General features: G+C 41.7%; 1 protein-coding gene across 1 annotated transcript; it reads left to right on the forward strand.

Annotated features, from left to right (window-relative positions):
* Nucleotides 1–1626: 1626 nt before the first annotated feature.
* Nucleotides 1627–23617, forward strand: YWHAE (tyrosine 3-monooxygenase/tryptophan 5-monooxygenase activation protein epsilon). Its single transcript, XM_035559035.2, has 6 exons — nucleotides 1627–2002; nucleotides 12232–12431; nucleotides 17185–17291; nucleotides 17617–17823; nucleotides 18619–18755; nucleotides 22696–23617. The coding sequence occupies exons 1-6, from the start codon at nucleotides 1939–1941 to the stop codon at nucleotides 22746–22748; spliced, it is 768 nt and encodes a 255-aa protein (XP_035414928.1). The 5' UTR covers nucleotides 1627–1938; the 3' UTR covers nucleotides 22749–23617.
* Nucleotides 23618–23652: the final 35 nt, after the last annotated feature.

Consider the following 23652-nt stretch of genomic DNA (forward strand, 5'->3'; position numbering starts at 1 on the left):
TTTGAGTATTTCCCTGCATTAGGCTGTATACTCCTTAACGCTTCACCAAATACCTGACCAATTTCCAAACATTTGCATGCCACCTGTAACAACTGCATACAAATATGTTTGAACTATTTAGACAATATGCTGCAGTTTAACAAAGGTAGGAAGCATGCACCTCACTTCTGGCCAATAAGTATGCTTATAGTAGCCTGGTTTGTTTATAGCCTTGAGCTCTCTACAACTTGAGTGCCTGCTGAACATGAGGATCAAGGAAAAGTTCTTAAATCAAGGCAAATCTAATAAAGATTGGTTAAGATTTATGAAGCACAGAGGTGATTTGCAAATCTTGCAATGTTAAACAAATATACAGTGATTCTCTATTACTGCTGGGATCTTTAGGATGCCTACCAAAATCCTTGGTAACTGTACTGTGTATGTATGAACAATTCACAGATAAAGGTATATAATGATTCCCAATTTCAACAAAATCTGCATTTTCTGATCATATTTCCTCTTGAAAATAGCATTTTTTTTCCGGACTTGACACCTAATTTTCACTTTAGCTTAGATGTGGTAATGTCTTTGTTTTTTCTTGTATGGAATTCTGGTTAGATTATACTGAGATCTGAACAAGAGTTGGGGTCCAAAATGTCCAGTGGAAATAGATCATCAATTATTTAGTTAGGCACACAGTGACATAAAAATCATTCCTATATTTTTAGATGTATCTGTGAGAAAACCACAAAATGTTAATTTTACACATCCTGGAACTCATGTTCGCTACCTGAAATAGTGTGTCAAAATGAATCAGGAAACAATAAACCACTTTTTAAAATGGTTTAAGTGTGCGTGCAGTCACACGTTAGGAGCCCATTTCTGCAGGCACAATATAAAACAATAAATAGGAGGATACTCAACAACATTCAAGAGGTGCCAGGGACTGCTCAGTCTGCTGCCTTCAGAAGCTGCAAAGGCCTTTGTGTGCTGCTACACCTCGGAAAGGCTGAGCCTAGGTGACGCTGGAAAAAGAGAGATAAGAGACTTTGTCCACATCCATCCTGAGCAAATCTTTGAAGATTAAATTTGTGCTAGCCAAACATAATCCCTTCTCATTTCTTCAGACCATTTTGATTTGGGAAATTGAGGCGCTATCGCAATTATTTAAGCATATGTTCCAAATATTTCAGAAAGACACCGTGAGGAACTTCTGAAACATTCAGTGTTCTTCTAACCTCTTTAAACCATGAGATTATCATGCCTTGCCCCAGATAAATACATTGGGGGTGATACTTCGCTTGAGAACACACCCTGGAGAGGCTGCAGAAACCTGCTAGGTCAGGCATTCTCTTTTTCACTCATTTCCAGACACATTGCTAAGTCAAAAGCAATACCCAGCGGTTCCTACAAAAAGGGAGACATTAATTCCGGAGGCATTGTCAGCGTTGGAGGGCAGCAGGACCGCGCTGCCTGAGGGGAAGCCGCGGACGCCCTGAGGGAAACGCCGCCGCCGCCCTCACCCCCAGCCCGCGGCGCGGGCCCGGCTCCCGGCCCTTCCCACCCGGGAGGCAGGGCCCCGAGTGCGGCCCCGGCCTCGGCTGCCCGCAGTGCCCCCAGCGGCCCCGCACCGCTCCCCGCCGCCTTCCCTTGCGCAACGGCGCCCTCTCGGCCGCGGTCCCGAGGCCGCCGCTGAGGAGAGGCTGGCCCCGGCCTCGAACCCGCTACCCCCAGGTCTCCAGCCCGCCGCCCGCCTCCCGCCCGTTGCCAGGGAGCCGCCGTTGCCATGGGAAGGCGCAGGGCGCATGCGCGCCCTTGCGGAAGTGCCCGGATGCAGCGGGAGGAGGCGCTGCCGCCATATTTGCCCGGAGAGCAGTGAGCTGGTAGCTGCTGAGCCCCCCGGCCCCATCGGCTTCCATCCGCCCCGGACACTCCCCGACGCCACTCCGCCTGCAGGCCATGGACGATCGGGAGGATCTCGTCTATCAGGCCAAGTTGGCCGAGCAGGCTGAGCGCTACGATGGTGAGCGCTGGCTGAGGAAAAGCCCTGCGAGGCCGAGGGGGAGAAGGGAGGGAGGGAGCGGCCACAAAATGGCGGCTGGGCGGGGGAGGGGGGGGCAGGGGCGGAGGGGGGGCACGGACAAAATGGCGTCTGGCACCCCCCTGAGGGGGCTGAGGGAGCTGTGGCTGGGGGGCCTGAAGGAGCGGGAGGCTCGGGCCTGGGCGGGGCCGCTTCGGGGGGGTGGGGGGGCGGTGGCGGCGGCAGAGCCGGGAATAAAATGGCGGCCGCGAAGGGCGAGTCCCGGGGGGAAGGGGGAGCCGCCCCCGCCTCATGGAGGTGGGGGGGGGACACAAAGAGACCCCGCCGCTGCTGCTCGGGTGCCTCGGGGCGGTACTGACGGCCTGGGCCTCGCTTCCCTTCAGCCGGGCTGCGGGGCTGAGGGCGGCTCGCCGCAGACAACGCCCTCTCCGGGAGGTGGGTGCCCGGCTCTCTCGGCCCCTCGGGGGGGAGATGGTGGGGAGAGGCCCACTCGCCGTGGCCGGTCCTAGGGGAGCGGGGCTGCCGCTTTTCTTTCTCTTCTTTTGCTTTCCGGTGGAGATACCGCTGCCCCTGGCAGACCCAGAGAGAGACCGAGCTCTCACCCTAGAGCCATCTAGTACTACGTGATACTTCATTGCCTAAAGGAAATGCCTACGCTTTCATTATGCGCAAGATGCTATTACATTTCATTTTCCTTTTCCAGTATTGTGTGTTTTTTCTTTCTTTTTTTCCCCGATAAAGTTTGTGTGCTGTGCCTGATCGGTACAGATCTGGGGAAAAGTGGTGGTGGGAGGGAGCTGACAACCCTGGAATGGTGTCTGCTGCCCCAGAAATGTCTGCCTTGTGACTGTCTATTTAAATATGTTTCTATTGCCTATAATAGACAAGGCCTTTAATTTTCTGAATGGTGTTGAACTTCTGGGACTGTTACTTCTGCCTTAAGACTTGTGTTTATGCATTTGAAGTGAAATACCTGTGTATGTTTAAAAAAAAAGAAAAGAATACAGCTATGTTTCATTTAGAGGTAGGGGGATGCTCCAAATACTTTGTTCACAATTTTCATAGCACAATAAGGTAATTTGGTGAGAACTAGGTTTTGTTCTCGGAGTTGCTGCTTAGAAAACTTCTGCTAGTGTTTCTGAGCATCTGAGAAATACACATTTTGGTGAGGAAAACAAAATCTGCAACAAAAAAGAAGGCCCAAATAAGACTGTCTTTTGTAAATGTTCTTATAGGGGAAAGGGAGTGGAAGTAAGAATTCCACTAAATGAAAGGAGTCAAATGGTTTCCTCATAGTAACTGTAAGGATTTGCAGGAAAAAAATGTCCCCCAGAACAGTTCTTGGGATGTGACTTAACTGGCTGGGAGGGATGGGCACGGGATTCAATATTTCACAGTAGGTATGCAACATCTATTGGTAAAAACTGGGGTGTGTGTTTTTTTGGTATTTTGCTGCCTACCCCAAAGAGCATATGATGGGAAGACACATTTTTCTCTCTGCCACCATTACTAAAAAAGATGCCTCCCCACCCCCAATCCCACCATTTTCCTGGAGTTGGGCTTTTTGTGTGTAGGGAGGAAAGGGCTCTCCACCTGGTATTAATGAATCAGTGCAACTATAAGTGTTGGCTTTGGTTTGAGTGGAAACCCAAAGTAGGATGCTTGGCCAACATCCTGGAGGATTCATCCTCTTTAGGAGCTTTTGAGGCATAACTGCCTGTCTTTCTGGTGCTTTCCTAGATCGGTGATAAATCAGTTCTTTGGAAAGTAATCAGACCCTACCCCAGTGTAGAGATCTGAAATGCAAAACCGTTCGGCTTCCTGTCAAGAAAAAAAAAAATGGTTGATAGTTTCTCTTTGTGCAGCTTTTCTTTCCATCAGTGGGCTTTCTATTCCAACTCAATTGTGGATGTTTGCAGAACAAGCTGGCTAGATCAGAATTTAGAAGATCTCTCATGCTATATTGCTTCTGAACTGTAATGAGGCCATTGCTAAGGAGGGAGCACCGGGAGTTATGTTAAATCAATACTGTGATTTTTAGACTTCCAAAGTTTTTTGGAGTCAAGTTGGGTAAACAAATTTAAGGTGTACCCTCTAATTCTGCTAGCTGTTCTGCAAGCATCTTTACTTCTTACGTCTCTGGCCTGGAAACAATGGTATTGTAGGTGCTGTTCCTGCAGCTAATTCCATATCCTGGTTCAGCTGGAACAATTAAGAGTTTTTAGCATATTTTGTTATCGTTTAAATGAAATACTGCATTTCTGCTCAGATTGCTTCTCAAACAGTTTTGCTCACGTTTGGCAGTATGCTGAAAGTGTAAATTATTCTTAATTTTGCTCTTTGAGATAGATGATCACAAGGTCACAGTTACTAGGTTGCACATATAAAATATGTGATGGTAAGTACTGTCTACTACAAATATGCTGGAATAGAAATTTGTTTTATAACATCAATATGAATGTGAAATCAGTTTTTTTGTTTAATGTTAAGATAATATTAAGTTCTGCCCCATCTTTCTCATGAAAGAGTGGCATGTGGTATGTTGTTTCTTGTGTGTGATTAGAATAGGCATGGTTTGTGACATTTAAAGCGGTGCTTATAGTAGGCATATAACTAGTTTTTTTGAGTTACTTGACTCATTTGAAGAACTTTATCGAGTCTTGCAGGTTGTGCCTGTAAATTGTTGAAAACCCAGTCCTGTGTCTGTATGATCCTCAGTATTTTGGTCTGGATTAAGGGGACAACTTTCTAGGTACTTCTGTAGTGTAAATAACACTTAAGCCCTGATCTCTGGAGATATTAAGAGATTTGGGTGTCTGACTATCTTTACAGGTCTGCTTAGGCATGTCATGACAAATAACAAAATGCCAGGGAGCTTACTTACATTATAGGAAGCTTTGTGACAAATCTCTCTTTGAAAGATCTCACTTGTCTGCTGTTCCCCCAAAGACTATTACTAATAGCATAAGATAGAACTGTCTTTTTGGGAAAACAATTGGAATAGACAAGTTCACAAACACAATTTTACCTTACTAATGTTTGACTTTATATCAAGAGAATGTATGTATCTGCGTTTTTGTAGACTTTTGAATGTCAAAACTTAATTCTTCATTGTGGAAGCTAGGGTAGCATCTTTCCTGTAATCAGGTGAGAAACCTACATGCTATGACACAAGGTAGACTGGAAGTGGATAGTCTGCTATCAGTTTTGTGTTACAGAGCTTGAGGTACATAACTTGAAATTTACATAAAGTATAGCAGGTGAGATGAACAGGGTTTTTTTCTTTCTGAAAGCAGATATAGGTCAGGTTACAGCTGGGAAGAAAATACTTGACATCTCTTCGGACTCCCAGTACAGCAAGTTAACAGGTGACTCCTATGTTTCTATAAACTGTCAGGGTAATGCATCTTTACTCTGAAGACAATAAGGTGTGCAGCAGTGGACTGAATCCAGAATTTGAACATCTTCTAGAAGCTGTCTTACAGTAACAGAACTTGAAGTTAGAGCTTACTTAAGAATCAGTCACTAATCTATATCACAAATGATAATTTATTTACTAATTTCAGTTTGCAGATGTCCTCTTTCAAGTAAATAATGTAAATGCATTTAAGGGGTGTTGTTCCCCTACTGCCCCCAACAGTTGTATGAAAGGGCTCTTGTATAATTTCCTTTCTGAATCTCCTCAAGTTCTGAGAGGAACCAGAGAATTCAAACTTCTAAGCTTGGTTGGTTTGGTGCTCTGCAAGGAGTCCAGCAACTGAGTTGGTGTCCTTTAATTTATTCAGGTACTTGTATCGGGATACTATTTATTAGCAGGTCTCAATCAAACAGAGAAATATGTGATGAGACTCAATCCTTAAATTTTCCTATAGCTACTTTCAAACTGATTTTTTTATTAGTAATCCCTTTCATTTAGGAGGATGTAACTTCACAGCTTGCAGATATAGAGATGACTTGCTGCAAGAAATACTTCTGCTGGTCTGGAGGATTGGTTGTGTGGAAAATATCCCTGTTGCTTGGATAATTTGGCCTTAATCCATCTGGTTCTCCAAGTGCATAGAAGTACTGGTATGCTCTGTAGAACTGTATATTGCAGAGTCATGCAGTCAAACGTTGGAATTGTCTTGGCTGTACCAGCAGCCATAAAGCTCAGCAGGCTGTACTGCTATTCCCTGTATGCTTTCTCTACAAAACTATAGTTTAAACCACTGTGTAGGGTGGATTTTCTTTGGTGTTTTCTCCCCTCTGCCTGCTTGGTTGTCTTAACATCTGGGGATATGGTTGTTAGGTTCTTTTATGCTCGTTTATATAAAACTTGCACGTTGTCATAGGTGTAGCATGTTCTAGGTAGGGAGCTTAAGATAAGATTATCAGTTTTTTATTACCGGCAGTTAAAAGGGTGCAGCTACTCAGGGTACTTCAAGCATATGAAGACATCTGAAGAAAAATCACGAAAGCTCTGTAGCATGTAAAGGGAAATGCTACGTTTATTTTATGCTTTTAGAAACTAAAATGGTGGTGCTGTGGAGTGAGCTAATGTGACAACTCCCTGTTGAAAGGGGGATGTCCGCTCTTCAGAGCCAGTCCAGGTCTCTCAAACAGAAGCAAACGTCTTTTCTTCTTTTCCCCTGAGTAGTTTTCTGAGATGGTGACCTGAATCAGATAGTTGAGAGGTCATAGAAGCGCTGAGCTGGCACGAGTGTATCGATAGGGATAGAAGAGAAAGGCACCTCCCTGTCCCCACAAGCTCCTCAACTAGTTTAGTCATCTCTTAAATACTAGTTGCAAAATGCAGGATTTCTTAAGAGAACAGAAGAACCTCATGTTGGGAACATAATAGCTTTGTCTTCAGAACAAGAGTTCCTAATGGATGAAAAGATGAGCTCTGCTTTCTCTTGGCTTGAATTTAGACCTAATCACTGCAGTGAATAGAATGGTGTCCAGTGATAGCAGCTGAAGGCCTGCACGTCCAGGGAGAACATGATCTATGGGCGTTAGTCTTTGTGGTTACACATCACTTGATGAAGAAAACGCACTTGCCGTTATTTTTTCAGCTCTCTTTGGTCTTTGTCTTTATTGCTGTTAGCAATTTGCTCTTACTACTGAGTTAGTACTTACTATTTGCTTCCTTTTTTTGGATCACTTACAAATGTGAGCATCCTTCCCAGCACAGATCACTGTGTGATTCCACCAGTGATCTTCTCCCCCTTTGAACACTGAGCCTATGTTCGTACCCTGTTTCCTGTCTTTCAGCCAAGTGTTTATCCATATGAGGACTCTTCTTATCCCATGGCAGTTGAGTTCCTTAAAGAACCTTGGTGAGGGACCTTGCCAAATGCCTTTCTGTATCAATCATGTCTTCCTTGTCTATATGCTTGACTCACTTAAAGCTTCACAGTAGAATTGTGCGGCATTACATGCATTTGCAAAAAGCTTTACTCTTCAGTATAGCTTTTATGCATATACCCACTCATTTTTTTTTAATCCTCTTGGATCCTGGTGAGTGTTAGGTTAATGGATCTGTAGTTCCCCTTGACTGTCTGCTGGAACACCTTTTAAAATCCTTCTGTTTGTTTCTGCTGCTAAAGCCTTGAGAGGATACACACGAGTTTAGGATCAGGTATTTCATTTTGAGTTCTTCATAGTTGTTACTGATGTTTTGTTCATTCCGTGACCAGTACTTGTACTCAGTCTTCTCTGAATACTGGTTATGGTGAACACAGATGTGGGAAGACTTCTTTTTTTCTGCCATGTCCTTAACATCCCTAGATCACCCTGGAGCATTTGCAGCTTTTTGTTCCTGACGTGCTGAAGTAGATATTGAGCAGCAGCTTAAGAGCTTGAAGATCTTGGCCTGCTTTATTCCCTCTAGACAAGAAAGGATTAAACTTAAAACACGACTTCAGTTTTCTGAAGTGCTCTGCTTCTGCTACTGTCAACTTGGTGGTATTTAATAAGGCTACCTTCTGGGTTTTCCTAAGGTTCTTTTTGATTTGAGCCTCCAGTGTGGTGCCCATCAAGTCATCTCCATTCTACCTCTACTGAACAAGCTCTTTTCCTGTTCTTATTTTAACAAGCTTTCTCGCTTTATCTGGTTCCTCTTTCAGAAACCAAGCATACCACAAGCAAACTTTCTAGCTCTTGTTTTCCTTTGGTAGTGTTGAATCAATGTGTGCTGTGGCAAGGCCTGCTTTTCAGTGTGGTTGAAACAGATCCTGTGTATTGTTGAAAACTGGGGGGGGACTGTGTCATAGGCTGTATGACTGGTTGCTTCATTAAAAAAAAAAAATCCATCGAACACTGTAGCATTGTGCTTATTGAGAGACTTAAGCAACATATTGTGCCATAACTAGACATTCTGAGTACTGTAGCTTTGCCCCAGTGGTGTCTCTTCCTTAGCTTTTCAAACACAGTTTGGGCCAAGTGGTTCCTGTTGCAACTCTTACTGCTAACCTAGACTTGGATTTTCAGTCTGAGCAGTATAAACTGATTAAACTGTCAGATTGATGTACAGTCTGTTGGCATGGTCTGCTGTCTCTTAACTTTGTAGTCTGTATTGGAAAGGCTTGTAACATTCCTACAAAATTCCCAGTACATCAGCACTACTTCCATATTTCCTTACCCATGGACGTTCCAGTTCTCCTGTGTTGCTTGGATTTCTAGAGGTTGAGAAGCAGCAAATACTTTCTGTTTCTCATCTTTATCTGGAACGAAGTGTTCGTTATTTTTGATCTGTAAGTTTCCTCATCACCTGTGCACTTTGTGCAAATTCCGTGGAATGGTGCCTATAATAGTTATCAATCACATGTTTCTCAACGCTTGTAAACTTCCCCCATTACGTTTTAATTTTGTGGCTTTGTCATTGGTATAGGTCCAGTAGCATTAATGAAGCTTATACAAAAAAGGACTTTATCTCCTTCCATAGGATTATAGTGTTGGGTTTCTATTGTTATTTTACCCCTGTTATGCTTTCAAAGAACTGCTTTTTTAGACCAATTCCGTTGACTTACTGTATTTTTTTTGTAAAAGTGGATGCCTGTGGTAGTCAGAACTTTGACTATTCCTTTCCCTGTGTATTTCAGTCCTTTTAAGGTGGAAAAACTATCATTATATTTCAGAGACTTACAAAGTTCCATTGTAGTTTATAGGAGTGTCAGATTGTGTATCTTCAGGACCATAATCTCTCTAGAATCTTTGATATTTAAAGACATCAACAAACTAGCCCCAAGCCACATACCATCCTGTTCCATGTCTTTTGTAGGCAAGTCAGTAGACCACTGTCCAAATCTTTTGTGTTTTACAGGCTATGTCTGTGCTCCTCCCGTGTGAGAGGAGCCACCCGTCTTAACTGTAGTGCTGGACATAGGAATAAATAACTGGTAATGCCCATGCTGCTTCTGAATAGAGTATTGTGCTGTAGGCAGTTGTTTTGAGTCTCAGCTGAATACTTTTTCCCTAAGAATATACAGACTGTTTTACCTGATCAGGCCAAATGTCCACTCATTGTAATACTCCTTAAAACACTTTACAGCAAATGTCTGAGGAAGGATATGAATCTAGGGTGAGCATGTCATTCTCCCAAATATTCTCCTATCCTTTCACAGTTTATGCTTTGGGGACTTCCTGCTCCGATGGTGGCATGATCTGACAGCACCATAACATGGTGACAGACACAGTCAACTCAAAGAATGGAATTTAACCACTTTAACTGCAATCTGTCTTTTTTTGAATTAGTAGCATAAAACTACTCTTTGTATGATGGAGTGTAAGCATCTCTGAATTGTGCATGCAGTGAGTTGTCACTACTGCAGTAATCCTTAACTGAAAGGTAATTTCAGACTTTCTTTGTCATGGTCTCCCAGCTTTTCATCTCTGTGTAGAATCTTCTCTTGTCTTTTTTACCTCTCCACTCGTTACGGTTTTCTGATCCAGAAGATCCCTGGAAACTTACCTTACATGTTTCTCACCTCTGTGTTTCTGGAGTAGTTTATTTACTGATACCACACTGTCACATAAAGAGTTGCATCATCTCAATATTGCTGTGTCTGTCTGACTAAAGTATAGGGGTCGTACTGTGTCAGACCCCAGAGGTCTTCAGGCTGATGGTGGATGTCTGGGAATGAGCATTGTAGATGAACAGTACAGCATCACTTCCTCCTTCTTATTCTACAGCTTGTGTTTTCCTACAGGATTCCTCTTCAACACATGCATTAGCTAATGGTTGAAGAGAGGGCTGTGCATTCACAACTACAGGTTAATTTCTCAATTACTTCTCATATCTGAGGACAGTTAAACATTAAGCTGAAAGTCAAGCCATACGGCTCTTGCTGGAGCTTGGCAAAGATATCCAAGTAGGAGAGAGTGCAAGTCTTAATTCCTGTTCATCTTTCCTCACAAGAATGAATACTGTGGTAGGCAAATTATGTCGGATGTACCTGTTGTTTAAGGAACTTAAATATGAGATGACTTACATTTTTTTTAAAAAAACAGACATTCTTTGAACAGACAGAAGCATTGTCCTTTAGGAAATAAGTCATAGTGCTTGTATTATTTAAGTTGGATATTGTAACTGTATCATATTGCCTTTAACTTGTCTAGTTTAAGTTACAAGATTGCATGCTTCAGTTTAACATTAAATATATGTACATAGTGTTTTAGGGTGGCTTTTGAAGTCTTCAGCAAAAACAGTTGACCATTTTGAAACAGCAGGGTGCTTGTAAATATTATCAAAGTCTTTGGGGATTTTTGTTACTTTGTGAGCTGGAGTAGCAAAATACATTGGGTGAAGTCGGGATGTTTTCTTCTGAGGAGAATAGAGCCACTGTAAAATTGTCCTGCACATGTGGAGACCTGCTCAAGACTGATAATATTGTTCCTGCCAAGGAAAAAATGAGCCGATAGTTCCCATTACTGAAAGAGCTTATGCCTGCTAAGACTGAATTTTGACACCTGAGGGGGGAAAATGACAGTTAAGCGTTACTTGTTTCCTGTGGCTTCTGCTGCCTTGATACAACATAAGGTAAAATGATGGGGGAGGGATGATGAAAGTGCAAGTTAAATAGGGCACAGAAAGGTAAAGGGTCATAGTATGGGAGGTGTAGCCTAGTCACGTCACCGTGGTCTTGGCAGAAAGTAAATTTGTGACTCTGGAGCTCCTCAACCTGCCAGGTAGCTGGGAAAGCCTTGTCCTGTTGAGCAGCTGGGCTGGTTGCGTTGTGGTCTCATTAATGTTCCCTGTACCTGGGATTATCATCTGCTCTAGCAGCTGGGAGGTAAATGATGAAGGAACTGATGCACTTTTTGGCGGGACAAAACTTACGGTTCTTGAATGTCATAAACTAAGAGAGCCCAGTATATATGTAACAATTCAGCTTTATTTTTCTAATATGTCATAGACAATCATAATGTGATTAGGTAGTGAAAGGATTAAAGCCTTCCTTAAGTAGTTCAGGCTTTTGCTTCCACTTGAATATAGGAAAGCTCTATTCAGTATTAACTTTTTTCACCTCAGCTTTAGAAGTCTTTTTTTAATGGCTTAGGCTATAAATATGAATTACATTTTGTGTTACTTTTTCAGTGGAAATAGCTGCTTGGCATGGGTAGATATGGTTGCTCTGGTTATCCTCAGGATGTCTCCTTTGTCACTTTTCCAAGTAGCTAATTTTTCTTTTGGTGGTTTCCTCTTGGAACTTTGACTTGCTTCCCTAATCTATTCAAATCTGGATCTTATTTTTTGGTTAATTACTATAATACAGTGTATTCCAGCTGACAAATCAGTGGAGCATTCTATAATTCTTGATTTTATCCCTATTGTGCTGAAAGCCAGCTTACGTTTGCTTGCGCTTTTCTCACAATTCAGCGTCTTTTCAGGAGCACTTTGAAGAACACACATTCCTGTAGGATAGTACTGATAACCATCATCCACTGTAAAAAAATGGGTGCTTACTGCTAAATCTGTTTTGTCTTTCTTAAGCTGTCTTTAAAGAATGTTTTGGGTACTCTTGTCAAATGCATTTAAAAGAGTATCAGGTAATTCCTTTGTGCGTGTGCTGATGGATTTGTTTGGACCACTCCAGTATAAAAGTGAGGAGTAACTGCATGAAAGGAGGAGGGAGCCTGTTTTGATAAGTTATCATTAACGTGCAACTTCTGTTGAGTGGTTTGAAAGATGCTTTAGCTGTGAGAATAATTGCCTGACCTTTTCTTCCTAGAAATGGTTGAATCAATGAAGAAAGTGGCTGGAATGGATGTGGAGTTGACAGTGGAAGAGAGAAACCTGCTTTCTGTTGCATATAAAAACGTGATTGGAGCCAGAAGAGCTTCCTGGAGAATAATCAGCAGCATTGAACAGAAAGAAGAAAACAAAGGTGGAGAAGATAAATTAAAAATGATTCGGGAATATCGGCAAATGGTAAGATGTAGTTGGCGTTATGGCTTAATGCCACTTAGTTAAGAAGGGCTGCATCCCGGGTTTGTTACCCTTAAGATAAAGCACTCCCGTGTTCCCAGGGATGGGGGATGTTAAGATGTTACAGTCATCTCAACTGTGAAACCTGCATGTGTAATAACCTCTAGGGCCTTGCTATTTTTTTCTCTTCAGAGAGGGGAAAAACTGATGCAGATAACTTCATGGTGAGTCTAGTCAGTCTGTGCAGCTTTACCTAAAATGGAGAGCTTGGAACAAGCTTTGACTTTCATCAGGAAGGGCTAATGAAACCATCAGCTATTAGAACAGTGAACTGTTTCCCTCCCGCCCCGCCTCCTGGTTTAATGTGGAGCAGGCGTTCTCCCATACTATTTAAATCCCACACATTTCTGCAGAGACTTCACATTCATCATTCGAGGACAAGTGCCTCCATGGTTCAGATCTTCACTTCCAGAGAAACAGTGGAGTCTGTCTTTTAACCTCCTGGCACTGATTTGTACACTACCAATGGAAATGATGTTCCTTTTTTCAGGAATGGCTCTGGACTACTTTCTTTTGACTCATAGCATTTCTCTTGCTCCATGGAATTGTTCAAGTTGTAAGTTTCTATTTTTATGCTGGCGTGCTGCTGGGATGAGGCGCTGCCAGTTACATACAGTCCCAAATACCATTTCTTGATGGGTGTCTAAAATCTTTCTAACAGAGCATATAAATTAAGACAGTGAATACCTATCTAATGACTGCTTAAATTTGTCTTAGACAGTATGCTTTCAGGTTTCTGCTTAATATTTTGTGGGCAGTTGCTATCTCCTGCCAGAGATCTTTTAATAGTGAAAAGACTTTCCATTGTTTTTGAAAGGATTGTTTAAAAAAAAGGCATTGTTCTGCATCTCTCCTTGTAAAGAGAGCAAGTACTGTGCAGAACAGACTGGTGAGCAAGAAATGTGTGTATGTAGTCCTCAAAATAGGATATATTGAGAGAGAAATATACAGCCACATGGAATGCAGGGCCATGCCAACGGTGTTGTCATCCTTTAAATCCTTACAGGGAATAGCCGTCGCTGTTGTTCAGAGTGCCTGCAGGCTTTAGGTGGAAGAATGTTGTGGAGTACACAGCAGTGTATTTCCGTACTGGAAAAAGACAAGATGTGTCTACTCAGCTCTAGCTTGGGTTTTCCAAGAGGCTTATGTGTTGCAGCTGGAGCTAGAGACTGTGTATGGCTTGTAGCTGCTGAAAGACTTGCTTTAAGTTAGTGGATGATGCTTCTTGCGGCTGCTGAAATGAGAGCTGCAGTAAAGGTGCCCTGCTGTCATACTCAGTGTTTCTGTGTGAATGGGAAAGGTCCAGTGCAGACTTGGAGTCGCAGTTATTTTGCTTGCCCCCCACCCCCCATGCTAATAAATACCCACTATTGTTGTATTTTTCAGTCTTAAGAACAGTGTTACTGGGGGATCCTTCCCAGGCTTGAAAGACTCGGGGGGGGGGGGGGGGGAGGGAAAGGAGGGGGGGGCACAGGGGACGACACACAAAACAGTTATCTTGGCCTGTTAGTCCCTAGATTAAAGTTTTGAGGGGTGAGAGAAAACTAGCATCTCTGGAAAAATCTCTTGCCTACCACCAAAACCAGGTGTGGGGGCTTGCACAGCTGTAAACTGCTGCTTGAGTTGAAATGGAAGTTGTAGTTAGTGTAGAAATCATCTGAGTCTTTTGTCTACATCAGTATTTGTTAGAATTCAACTCTTTGGTCTTGTTCAAGTGAACTCCAAGCACTAGAAACTACTAGCCAGTATGACCTGGGGCAGAACTCAAGGGCTGATGGTGGTGTCAGAGCAGGACCTGGCTGGTTTTGTCTGAGGCGTACATCAGGCAATACTGAAGGACGATAGAGGCCTCTCTATTCTTCACGTTGTCTGCTTAAGATAAACGTAGCAGAACCAGTACAGAGTTATGGGAAAAACTGTTGCTGATATGATTCCTGCTTCTTGGGTCCTGTGGCCATGTGGATGCACAAACGTGGAGCAGAGCCCCTGGCTTTCTCCTCTGACTGCATCTCTGTGGATGAGAACATGGAGGCTTGCTTTCTCTGTCCTTGAGAGGATGAAGTGGTGTCTGCACATGATGCAGTTCAGGTCCTTGCAGTAAGACCAAATCCCTTCCCTAATAGCATAGGACAAGTGTTCACATCCCTCTTACAGTCTGTACTTGTGGCATACTGAGTGTGCTTTGTAGTGCTCTGACTTGACTTTGTAGTGCTCAGCCTGGGTTGTATTTTGGGGCAGCTGCAGGGCTTTCTCCTTCCTCTCTTCATAGAAAGATCAGGCTGCAAGTTGACACGGTGGTCCTTTTATTTCTCGGGGGAGTGGGGAGGAAGGTAGCTCACAGGCTTTAGCAACTGCTGCCTGCTGTTCTGCTTTCATGTTGCATCCCAGCTGTGAGGTGCAGCTATCCTGTGGGCTAAATAGTAAAACAGGTCAAAGAATTAGTACGGGCCATGATTTTCCTGGTTGGTTCTAATAAGTTTCCTTATTTAGGTCATCAGGTAGGTGGTTTAGAAACTGCTGTACCTGTGGAGCTAAGAACCCAGTCTGGAATCTGCTTAAGCCAGCACAACCACTAAAATACAGAGGCAGGGTGGATTGTGGGGGGGGCCACTGCACCCATCAGGATGAGCCATCTTGATGCTAGTCAGAGCCTGCAGTTCCATGTGTCCTATTTTGAGCTAAAATGGTAATAGGCCCTAAAACTACCTGTTCTGCGTGCTCCCAAAAGGCTTAGTGTGAGCTCTTGGACTGGCTTGCTGTGCAGAGCTCAGTTATTCTCTGAGAGAAGATCCCTTTAGATCTCTTTTTTTAAAAAAAAAAAAAAAAAAAAGCTCTTAGGATTGTGGTGGTGGGGGGAGTTTTTTTTTTCAATTAGCTCAATTTGTATTAAATCTCTAAGTTAAGCATGGTCAGGACATACAAATTGCCCTGGTCAGTAGCTGCTTTCTGGTAACTTGTGTGACTGATCCTTTAAGCACAGCTGAAAAAGGTCTGTCTGAGATGAAATGGAAGTTTGTACGTGTCTGGTTTAACAAAAGAAGATTAGAAACTGATTTAATTCTTTGCAGTTGTGCTGAAGATCTCTCTGCAAAAGAAGTCATTGAGAAAGAGGATCAAGAGGAAAGAAGTTTGCAGGAACTGACTGCTGGCACAGGTTTTATAGCTTTTGTAGCCCAAGAATATATGAAGTAGATTTTTCTCAAGCGACCATATCTCAGCAACTTCCCTAAGCATTTGTCACATAACTAAGTATAGCATCTAACTCTTCCTCTGAATGCTCTAGGGCATTCTGTCATTGTTTGCATATGAAACTTGCTGTATATTAATCTACCTAAAGGAACTTCTCCAGATCTGTTAAGTAACCTTGTACAAATTGATATGTGCCAGTTTAATTTTAGATCTAGTTTTAACAGTTTTGAGGCTAGATGTCGTGGTTACAAACGACAAGAGTTTAGAAGCTATATGGTGATAAGATACTGCATGAAAAGAAAAATGCTATATGAAAGAAAACTGCATGAGTGGGGGGGATAGGAAGGGATAGCAGGCTGACTGGGGCTGCTCTTGTGATCTGAGGCATGCAGCTACTGGTACCGCTTACTGTAGCTGATGTGGATGCCTTGCCTTGAAAACCTCAACTTTGTAGGCTGTAACAGTAGCTTGAGCCAGAGTTGTCTTCAGCCATAACTGAAAGTTAATTGCAAATCAGGAAAGAGCAGCAACAGGTTGCTATCTGCACTTAACCAACCCCTCCTGCTGTGGATGATGTGGGATGCTTGGATCAAGTCTGGTTTTGGCAATGTAGATGTCAAAAAAGAGCTTTTAGCTTTTTTTCGAAGGTGTTTAGTTTCTTTGCTTTCAGGTATGAAGCTTTCTATGGTAGAATCTAATCTTATAGACCTTGCTTTTTTTATTCCAAAGCAGGAAAAAAAAAGTGATGTGACCTGTTTTCAATTTCGGCTATTAAAATCCAGTAACTGATTTTAAATAAGACTTAATATATTGGTTTTCTTTGACCACTGACCTCACTGTTAGTGTTGATGGTTTCTGCTTTTTTCTTTGTTACGAACTGCTATGCTTTGCTTTTTTATTGCCTGCTTCTGAAGCTTGTATTTTTTTCTGTAATTTGTTTTCCTCTTGTATCTGACCTTTTTTTGTCTGTGACACATCTGTTGTGTTCTAATATTACATGATTTTTGTCTTAGGGCTTTTCTGCTAGTACTTGGCTTCCCAAGTAGCCAGTGGAAACCTGTTCTGAATGTGTAATGTAACTGGGGGTGAAATGGAGTTCAGCTGACCTGTCTTAACTACCTTCAAATTGTTTCCTTCACCATTGCCACTTCAGGGCCTTCCAGGATCAAAAATGTGAGGCATTAGGAGTTGTGCAAGTCATGCAGTAAGCAGTTATATGCTGAGACAGACATAATGCAACTGTCTAGCAAGATGTTTCCCAGGGAATTTATAATTCCGTTATTCAGTTACGCATTTCATCATACATCAGTCCTTGCATCTTCTGTCTGCCAGCTAATTACCCAGTACTGTTTCGCTTAATGTACCTGTGGACAGCTGAATCTGTCCTGTTTTTTGTCTTCCCCCTCCTCGGGTATTTATGATGCCACCTGTTTGATATTAAATATTTTTTGAAACATGCCTTTAGTCTTCTGTGCTAACCTTGCTGCCTCTTTGTGTTTTTTTTAAGGTTGAGACTGAACTGAAGTTAATCTGTTGTGACATTCTGGATGTACTGGACAAACACCTCATTCCAGCAGCTAACACTGGCGAGTCCAAGGTTTTCTATTACAAAATGTGAGTGTTGCCTTGGGAGGTGAACTTCTTGTTGTATCTGGAGTGGAAAACAGGAGTAAAGTAGTGATGCATGGTGGGTTTTTTCAGGCTAGAACAGCCAATACTATAATATCCTGTACTAACTCAACAAAAGAAAAATCAAACCTTCTCCCGCTTGATGGTTTAAAATGTGCTTAGGTGCTAAGGCCCTGTTGCCTGGGCAGTAATTCAGCAGTAGTAGTCCTTTTGTGTGTGACTGTACAAGATCACTTGTAGAACTAAGCAGTTTAGTGGCTGGTGTGGAAATAAGGACTAATGACTTGTTTGTTCTATCCTTGTTTTTCAGGAAGGGGGACTACCATAGGTATCTGGCTGAGTTTGCCACAGGAAATGACAGGAAGGAGGCTGCAGAGAATAGCTTGGTGGCTTACAAGGCTGCTAGTGATATTGCAATGACAGAACTCCCGCCAACACATCCTATCCGCTTAGGACTTGCCCTCAACTTCTCTGTATTCTACTATGAAATTCTTAATTCTCCTGATCGTGCCTGCAGGTAGGTAGTGACTGGGGAGATAGGGGAAACTTATGTGAACGCCAAACAAGCCAAAAGTGGTTGCTAGTTAGAGAATGACTTTAACGCAACAAAAAAAAAAAAAACACTGTGCTGGCTTTTTTCCTGCTCTGTTTGAGGTTACACCATTGGAAAGGCTTTGAACTTTTGTATCCTTTTGAATCCAGATGCATTTGTTTATCTGGGAGTAGGTTATGTACGAGAAGCAGTAATAACCTTGGACCAATGAACCAGTGGCAGCTTGACAGCTTGCCATGTTAACTCCATGCTCGCCCTTACTGTGCAAAAAGTGTGAGGTAATTTAGCTTGCCTCTCTTGGTGCTGGCTCTTACACACGGTAAGAGGTGTCATGGTCAGAGGAATTAGTGGTGTAGATGAGCTTTTGTAATTCTACTGATCTTTTGGTATTTAGCTTGTATGAGCATAGAAGTGAGGAATGAAGCAAAGACTTCCTTCTATTTCTGTCTCTGCAGGTTATGTAACTTTTTAAAGCTTTTAGCAGATGTTGATCAGTTCTATTGTAAGATGTAGAAATGTTTAATAAACCCCAAATTCTTGAGTAAATAGATACTGTTCTTAGGCATGCAAAGTAGTCGATTTTTTTGAAGACTGGAGTTATTTATCCAAACATCTGAACACTCTTAAATAATATTTTTAAAAAAGAGGCTATGGATGTCTAGGCGGCTACATGAAGATAAGTGTTCTGAGGCATAGACTCAATGTGTAGACTTCAGAATTCTTTCACGATATGTATCAAGTCTGACTTTGTGCTTATAGGTTGGCAAAAGCAGCTTTTGATGATGCTATTGCAGAACTGGATACGCTGAGTGAAGAAAGCTATAAGGACTCTACACTTATCATGCAGTTGTTACGTGATAATCTGACACTATGGACTTCAGACATGCAGGGTGATGGTAAGTAAACGCCACTCGAAGGTGCTGCTGTCCCCTGAGCTCTACTCAGAAAACAAAGCAGAGATGTGTAGATTTAGATTGGTTTGGTGTTTTGCTACTGTCATTCTTAATAATCGACCTTTCTGAACTTCTGTCCTTAACGCGGGATAAATTGATGGGGTGACAGCAAGTTCTACTGAGAAGTTTTTCAGCTTCATACTTGAAGGAAGGAGATGTAATTAGTATCATTCTAAACATCAGTGATTATTTTAAAGCAGTGACTTCAATTAATTATCTGTCTCTTGTGGCTTGTCATGTTCATCTTACAGTTGTCATTTCAGCCAGATATCAAGTTCGAGTGCAGGAGGAAGTATTGCAAATGATCTAGTTCCCTTTTCAGGTCACTTAATGTTTCTATTAGCTTTTCAGTACAAGATTGTTTACTGCCATCATGGCAATCCCTTTACCTTTTAGCAGTCCCTGTATCTTTTATGAAGAATTGAGTATGAAGATGAACAGGGATTCTGTAATTCTGTTACAGGACAAAAGAGTAAATGCTTAGAAAAGTCTAAATTTGCTACTTGATGTTTGGAAAGCTCTTTTTCTTTAACTACTCCCAACAGATGCTAGGTTGTGACTCTGGAAATGGGCTATTGCCAGAGCAAAGAGCAAATATATCCTCTGGCAGTATCTGAGGGTGGGGCACTGATTGCTTCTCTTTACTAACATCTGATAGTTACTCATAAGTATTTTTGATGTTCTGAATGGACTTTATTTCCTCTTACATGTAATGTTCTATGTGAAAGAAATTTTGAGTTTATGCCTTGTTTTGCTTATTAGTGAATTAAATGTTCTTTATGTAGAAAGATTAAACTTGTGTTTCCTTCTGCAAAAATTAGGTTCTGGATAGACCTGTAAAAAAAAAAAAGCTAGATTTCTTTACTTAAAATTTAGGAGAAGAAAATCTGGCTTGTTTATTAGAGTATTAACAGAGGTCTAAAACAATATTCCAACTTGACTTCAGATAAGTCTTTAAATTTTTTAGTGTAAGTTGTTACTTGTGTGGCAGTAGTCAGGTAGCTTTTACTTTGGAGTACTTTACTGGTGTAGTGTCTGAAAGCAATGGTGGAATCTCATTACCTTCTTCCTGCCTGCTGCCACTTGGTCACTGAGGGCTGATGGTTTCTTTTAAGCATTTGTTCCCTTCAAGCTCTTGGAATGGCAGCAGACATGTACCATGAGTAATAATGCTGCAATTCAAATTTTACCCCTATTTCTTTGGGCTTTAGACAGAACTGGGGGGAAGAAGACTGTACACATGCTGGGTCTTGGCTTGTAGGGTAGCCGACATCTTAGTGCAGAGTCCCTTGCAAGGGACCCTGTGTTGTCTTCAAAGGTGCAAGATGATATGATTCTGTACAATTATATATATATATATATATATCTCTATTGCCAAGGTGGATCTGTAGAGCAGTGTCTCTAAGCATTGCAGGTGATAGATGCCTTCCGTGCTGTGGCTAGGGGAAAAAATGTATCCCCAGTGCACATAATTAAAATATGACCTTTTAATTTTTTAACGGAGCCAAATATCGCGGTGTTCTTTGGGAACAAACAGCAAGGTGGCTATTTCAGTGAAGCAATGAGGCTGGATTGCTAATGCAAGGTAGTAGCATTAGAACATCTTCCAAAAGCTACCTTGACTTACATGTGAGCTGACTAACATCTCATTTCACAGAAGTTAGCAAGGTTATTTACAGAGGCTTTTAAAACTTATTTATTGAGTAATCCAGATTCAAATTTATTTCCTCATTAGCTCCATAGTCTAGAGAATAACTATTTTTGTCCTTCCTGAAGTAGTTCAGAATATCTTAGGTACTGTTTATGATGCATGGCACCAGCAGGATGAGGACTACAAACTAAACATACTGCAGAACTGCTGAACTACTTGCAGTTCTTCAGTCTTCAGGTTCCCAAAGAATACAATGTCTGTGTAATGTGTACAGCCACAGGTGAAAAGCTGAATTTTCTTTTCCTTGTAACATAATACACTCACTGAGTGCGTTGGGAAGTGTTGCTTCTAGAACTCTATTTTCAAACTGGCCTTTGAAGATAGGTAAAAGTTAATTGTGGCATTCGCAAAGGTGGTCATTATTACCAGTTTCCTGAGGGGATGGGGAAGGCTTTTAAGAGGCTAGTTCCTTTTTCATTGAGCTCTTGCCTAATGCTTTATTTCAGTTATGTAGATTGTGGTGAATGTCTCTCTGAAATTGGGTAGTATTACTCAGCTGCTACACTTTTCCATCCCATGTACTGTATCTTTTAACCATGTCATAGACAAGCTGTTTACTTCACGCTTGTAATGTCGTCTTCATATGATTCCTATTTTCCCCTTCTTTCCTGCTGTATAGATTCCTAAAGGAAAGTCCAACTGTTCATTTCCTAAAAACTCTACTTTGTAAGTCCTTGTCATGGCTCAATGAACTTTTCAACGTCAGTTTTCTTCTGATCACTAATCATGCTTGCCTCTGTCACTACTTTGCTGCTGATAAAATTGCTTGTATCTTTGACTCCATTCCAGGGCTAAGCGATGTTCTGCCAATTTGTGACCTGTTACCCAGGTCCCATACGCATAACCAAGATCCAAAGTAACTTACGTGTTTGGGAATTGAGCGCATACCTGGATGGATATTAAGACTATTTGGGCATGAAAAGTACTCTTACTGTCGCCTGTTACAGGAGTATTTGCTTAAGTGCATTGGCTAGAGCATGCTCAGATCTAATAATCTTCCTCAGTTAGGGCCTCTGCGTTCTTCTTTTAAATTATGTTTCATAATTCTAAATGTAAATTTTGTTTTTGAATGTCACATCTTGTGTTCCTAGGCCACCTCTTCAAAACTCTACCTTGCATTGTACCTGGTGGTAATTCTGAATCTGGACATGCTCTGAGCAGGCATTCTGATTATGTGCTGAAGTCATTGGTCTCGTTTGACTGGATTTTATTGCAAATGAATTTTTTTGAACGGACAGTTTTTGTTTATTGCCCTTAAGACAGTACCATGTCACATGGCTAAAGATAACTGTGAAGAAAACATTTTTTTCAGTTTCTTGTCAATTGGCTTAATCTTGCATGTGTTATGGCACCAGCTGAAGTATGTTAAACTTCTCCCTGTTGTAGTAGAAACAGGCAAAGACCTGTGCAGGTGGCATTGCACGCACCTCGCCCAGGGGCAACTATAAAGTAAAACTGAACACCTACGACAAGTCGCTGTGTGGACAGACCTCATTTCATTGCATGGTGCAGCCTGGTTGAATAGGTTCAAATGGGCTGTTTGTCAAGAGACGTGTATCCCATAAGTCACTCTTTGAATAACCACAAGCCTGGGATTTCTTATGTTGGACTGGGAAGTAGGGAAGTTTATTCATGCTTCTCTTGGTAACTTAATAGATGACATGTAACTCTGTAACATTGGCTGCAGTCAGTTGCGGTTGTTGAGACTAGGTGGACTCCGAGAGGAAAAATGTTTAATTTCTTAGCGGGTAGATGGCCTTAGTGATCTGTGGAGTAGCAATGAGGTTACTGGGAAGGTATGTTGTGACTTAAAGACGTTGATCTGCAGCCATTTGGACGATATGTCTTGGCTGTTCATTTCTTGATCAACAGGACTGACATATGCAGACTGTTTTCAGAAACGATGGTTTATTGTTTGTCCTTACAACAGTCCATGTTTTAATAGCCTGTGCTACAGTTGTTCCGTATGAAATGTGATGAGTTGATTACAAGGCTTAATTTCCATGGAAACGCTTTACTCCAGAACTGGCTGTTACGAGCGTGTGTGTCATTTATGCAAGCGTGTGTGTGTGTGTAATTGCATGGAACTATTAATCTTAGATGCTTGTTAAGCCATTCTGCAGTCTCGTTTTCAGAAACTAACTTCTTCCCTACTTTTAAACACTTTCATAGGTGAAGAACAGAATAAAGAAGCGCTGCAGGATGTGGAAGATGAAAACCAGTGAGACACAAAGGCCAACAAGAGAACCCATCTCTGACCACCCTTCCCCTTCCCCACAAAAACCCTCAGTGTCACTCTGAGAACCACCAAATCTGACTTTTACATTGGGTCTCAGAATTTAGGTTCCTGCCCTGTTGGGTTTCTTTATTTTTATTTTTTTTTACACAGTTTAAAAGTTCTTAAAGGCAAGAGTGAATTTCTGTGGATTTTACTGGTGCCAGCTTTTAGGTTCTTTAAGACACTAACAGGACTGCGTAAAGGCTCTTTCAGCATTACTGTATTGTCTCCTGCCAGATGTGGTGATACTGCCATTAGAAGTGGATGTTGACACCTGAAGGCTGTTAGACTTGTAGGGGAGAGATTCGTTATCACAAGGTAGCATGCATGTGGTGGCATTTTTCTTTTTTATAACTGTTTAAACTGAATTTTATACCAATGTTTAAACTTAATTGGATGTTTAGCTTGAAGTTACAGGTTGCATTGGGACATATATTGTAGTGGGTTTACTTGTAATAAAAAAAAATTCCAAACTGCTGAAATGTTGCTGAAAAACATGGTGCTGGTAACAGTTCAACAATCCGTGGCTGCTCATTCTTGCCTATTCTTTACTTTTCCTCAAAGCAGGTTAGCATTGAAGGTGGCATTGATAAGCCTGCATGCGTGTTCAATATTTTTTTTCTTTCTCCCTCCCCCTTCCCCTTCTCCCTTCGCTCGCTCAACCTCTTTTGTTCAGTATGTGTAACTTGAAGCTAATTTGTACTACTGGATATCTGACTGGAGCCACAGATACAGAATCTGTATTGTTCTTACTGAAACACAGCATGGAATTAACATTAAACTTAAATAAAACAAACCTAAATTAAAAATGCCAAATATTACTATGACTTTCTTTTTATATTACTTCAGCA

This window comes from Cygnus atratus, chromosome 20, assembly GCF_013377495.2.
Source record: "Cygnus atratus isolate AKBS03 ecotype Queensland, Australia chromosome 20, CAtr_DNAZoo_HiC_assembly, whole genome shotgun sequence".
Lineage (NCBI taxonomy): Eukaryota > Metazoa > Chordata > Aves > Anseriformes > Anatidae > Cygnus > Cygnus atratus.

What these genes read in the sequence shown, in the direction of transcription:
- YWHAE (XM_035559035.2), top strand. Translation starts at nt 1,939, where the DNA reads ATGGACGATCGGGAGGATCTCGTCTATCAGGCCAAGTTGGCCGAGCAG. An exon ending in GCAGGCTGAGCGCTACGATG is followed by an intron (nt 2,003 to 12,231) that starts GTGAGCGCTGGC and finishes TTTTCTTCCTAG; the next exon opens with AAATGGTTGAATCAATGAAG. An exon ending in AAGGTTTTCTATTACAAAAT is followed by an intron (nt 17,292 to 17,616) that starts GTGAGTGTTGCC and finishes CTTGTTTTTCAG; the next exon opens with GAAGGGGGACTACCATAGGT.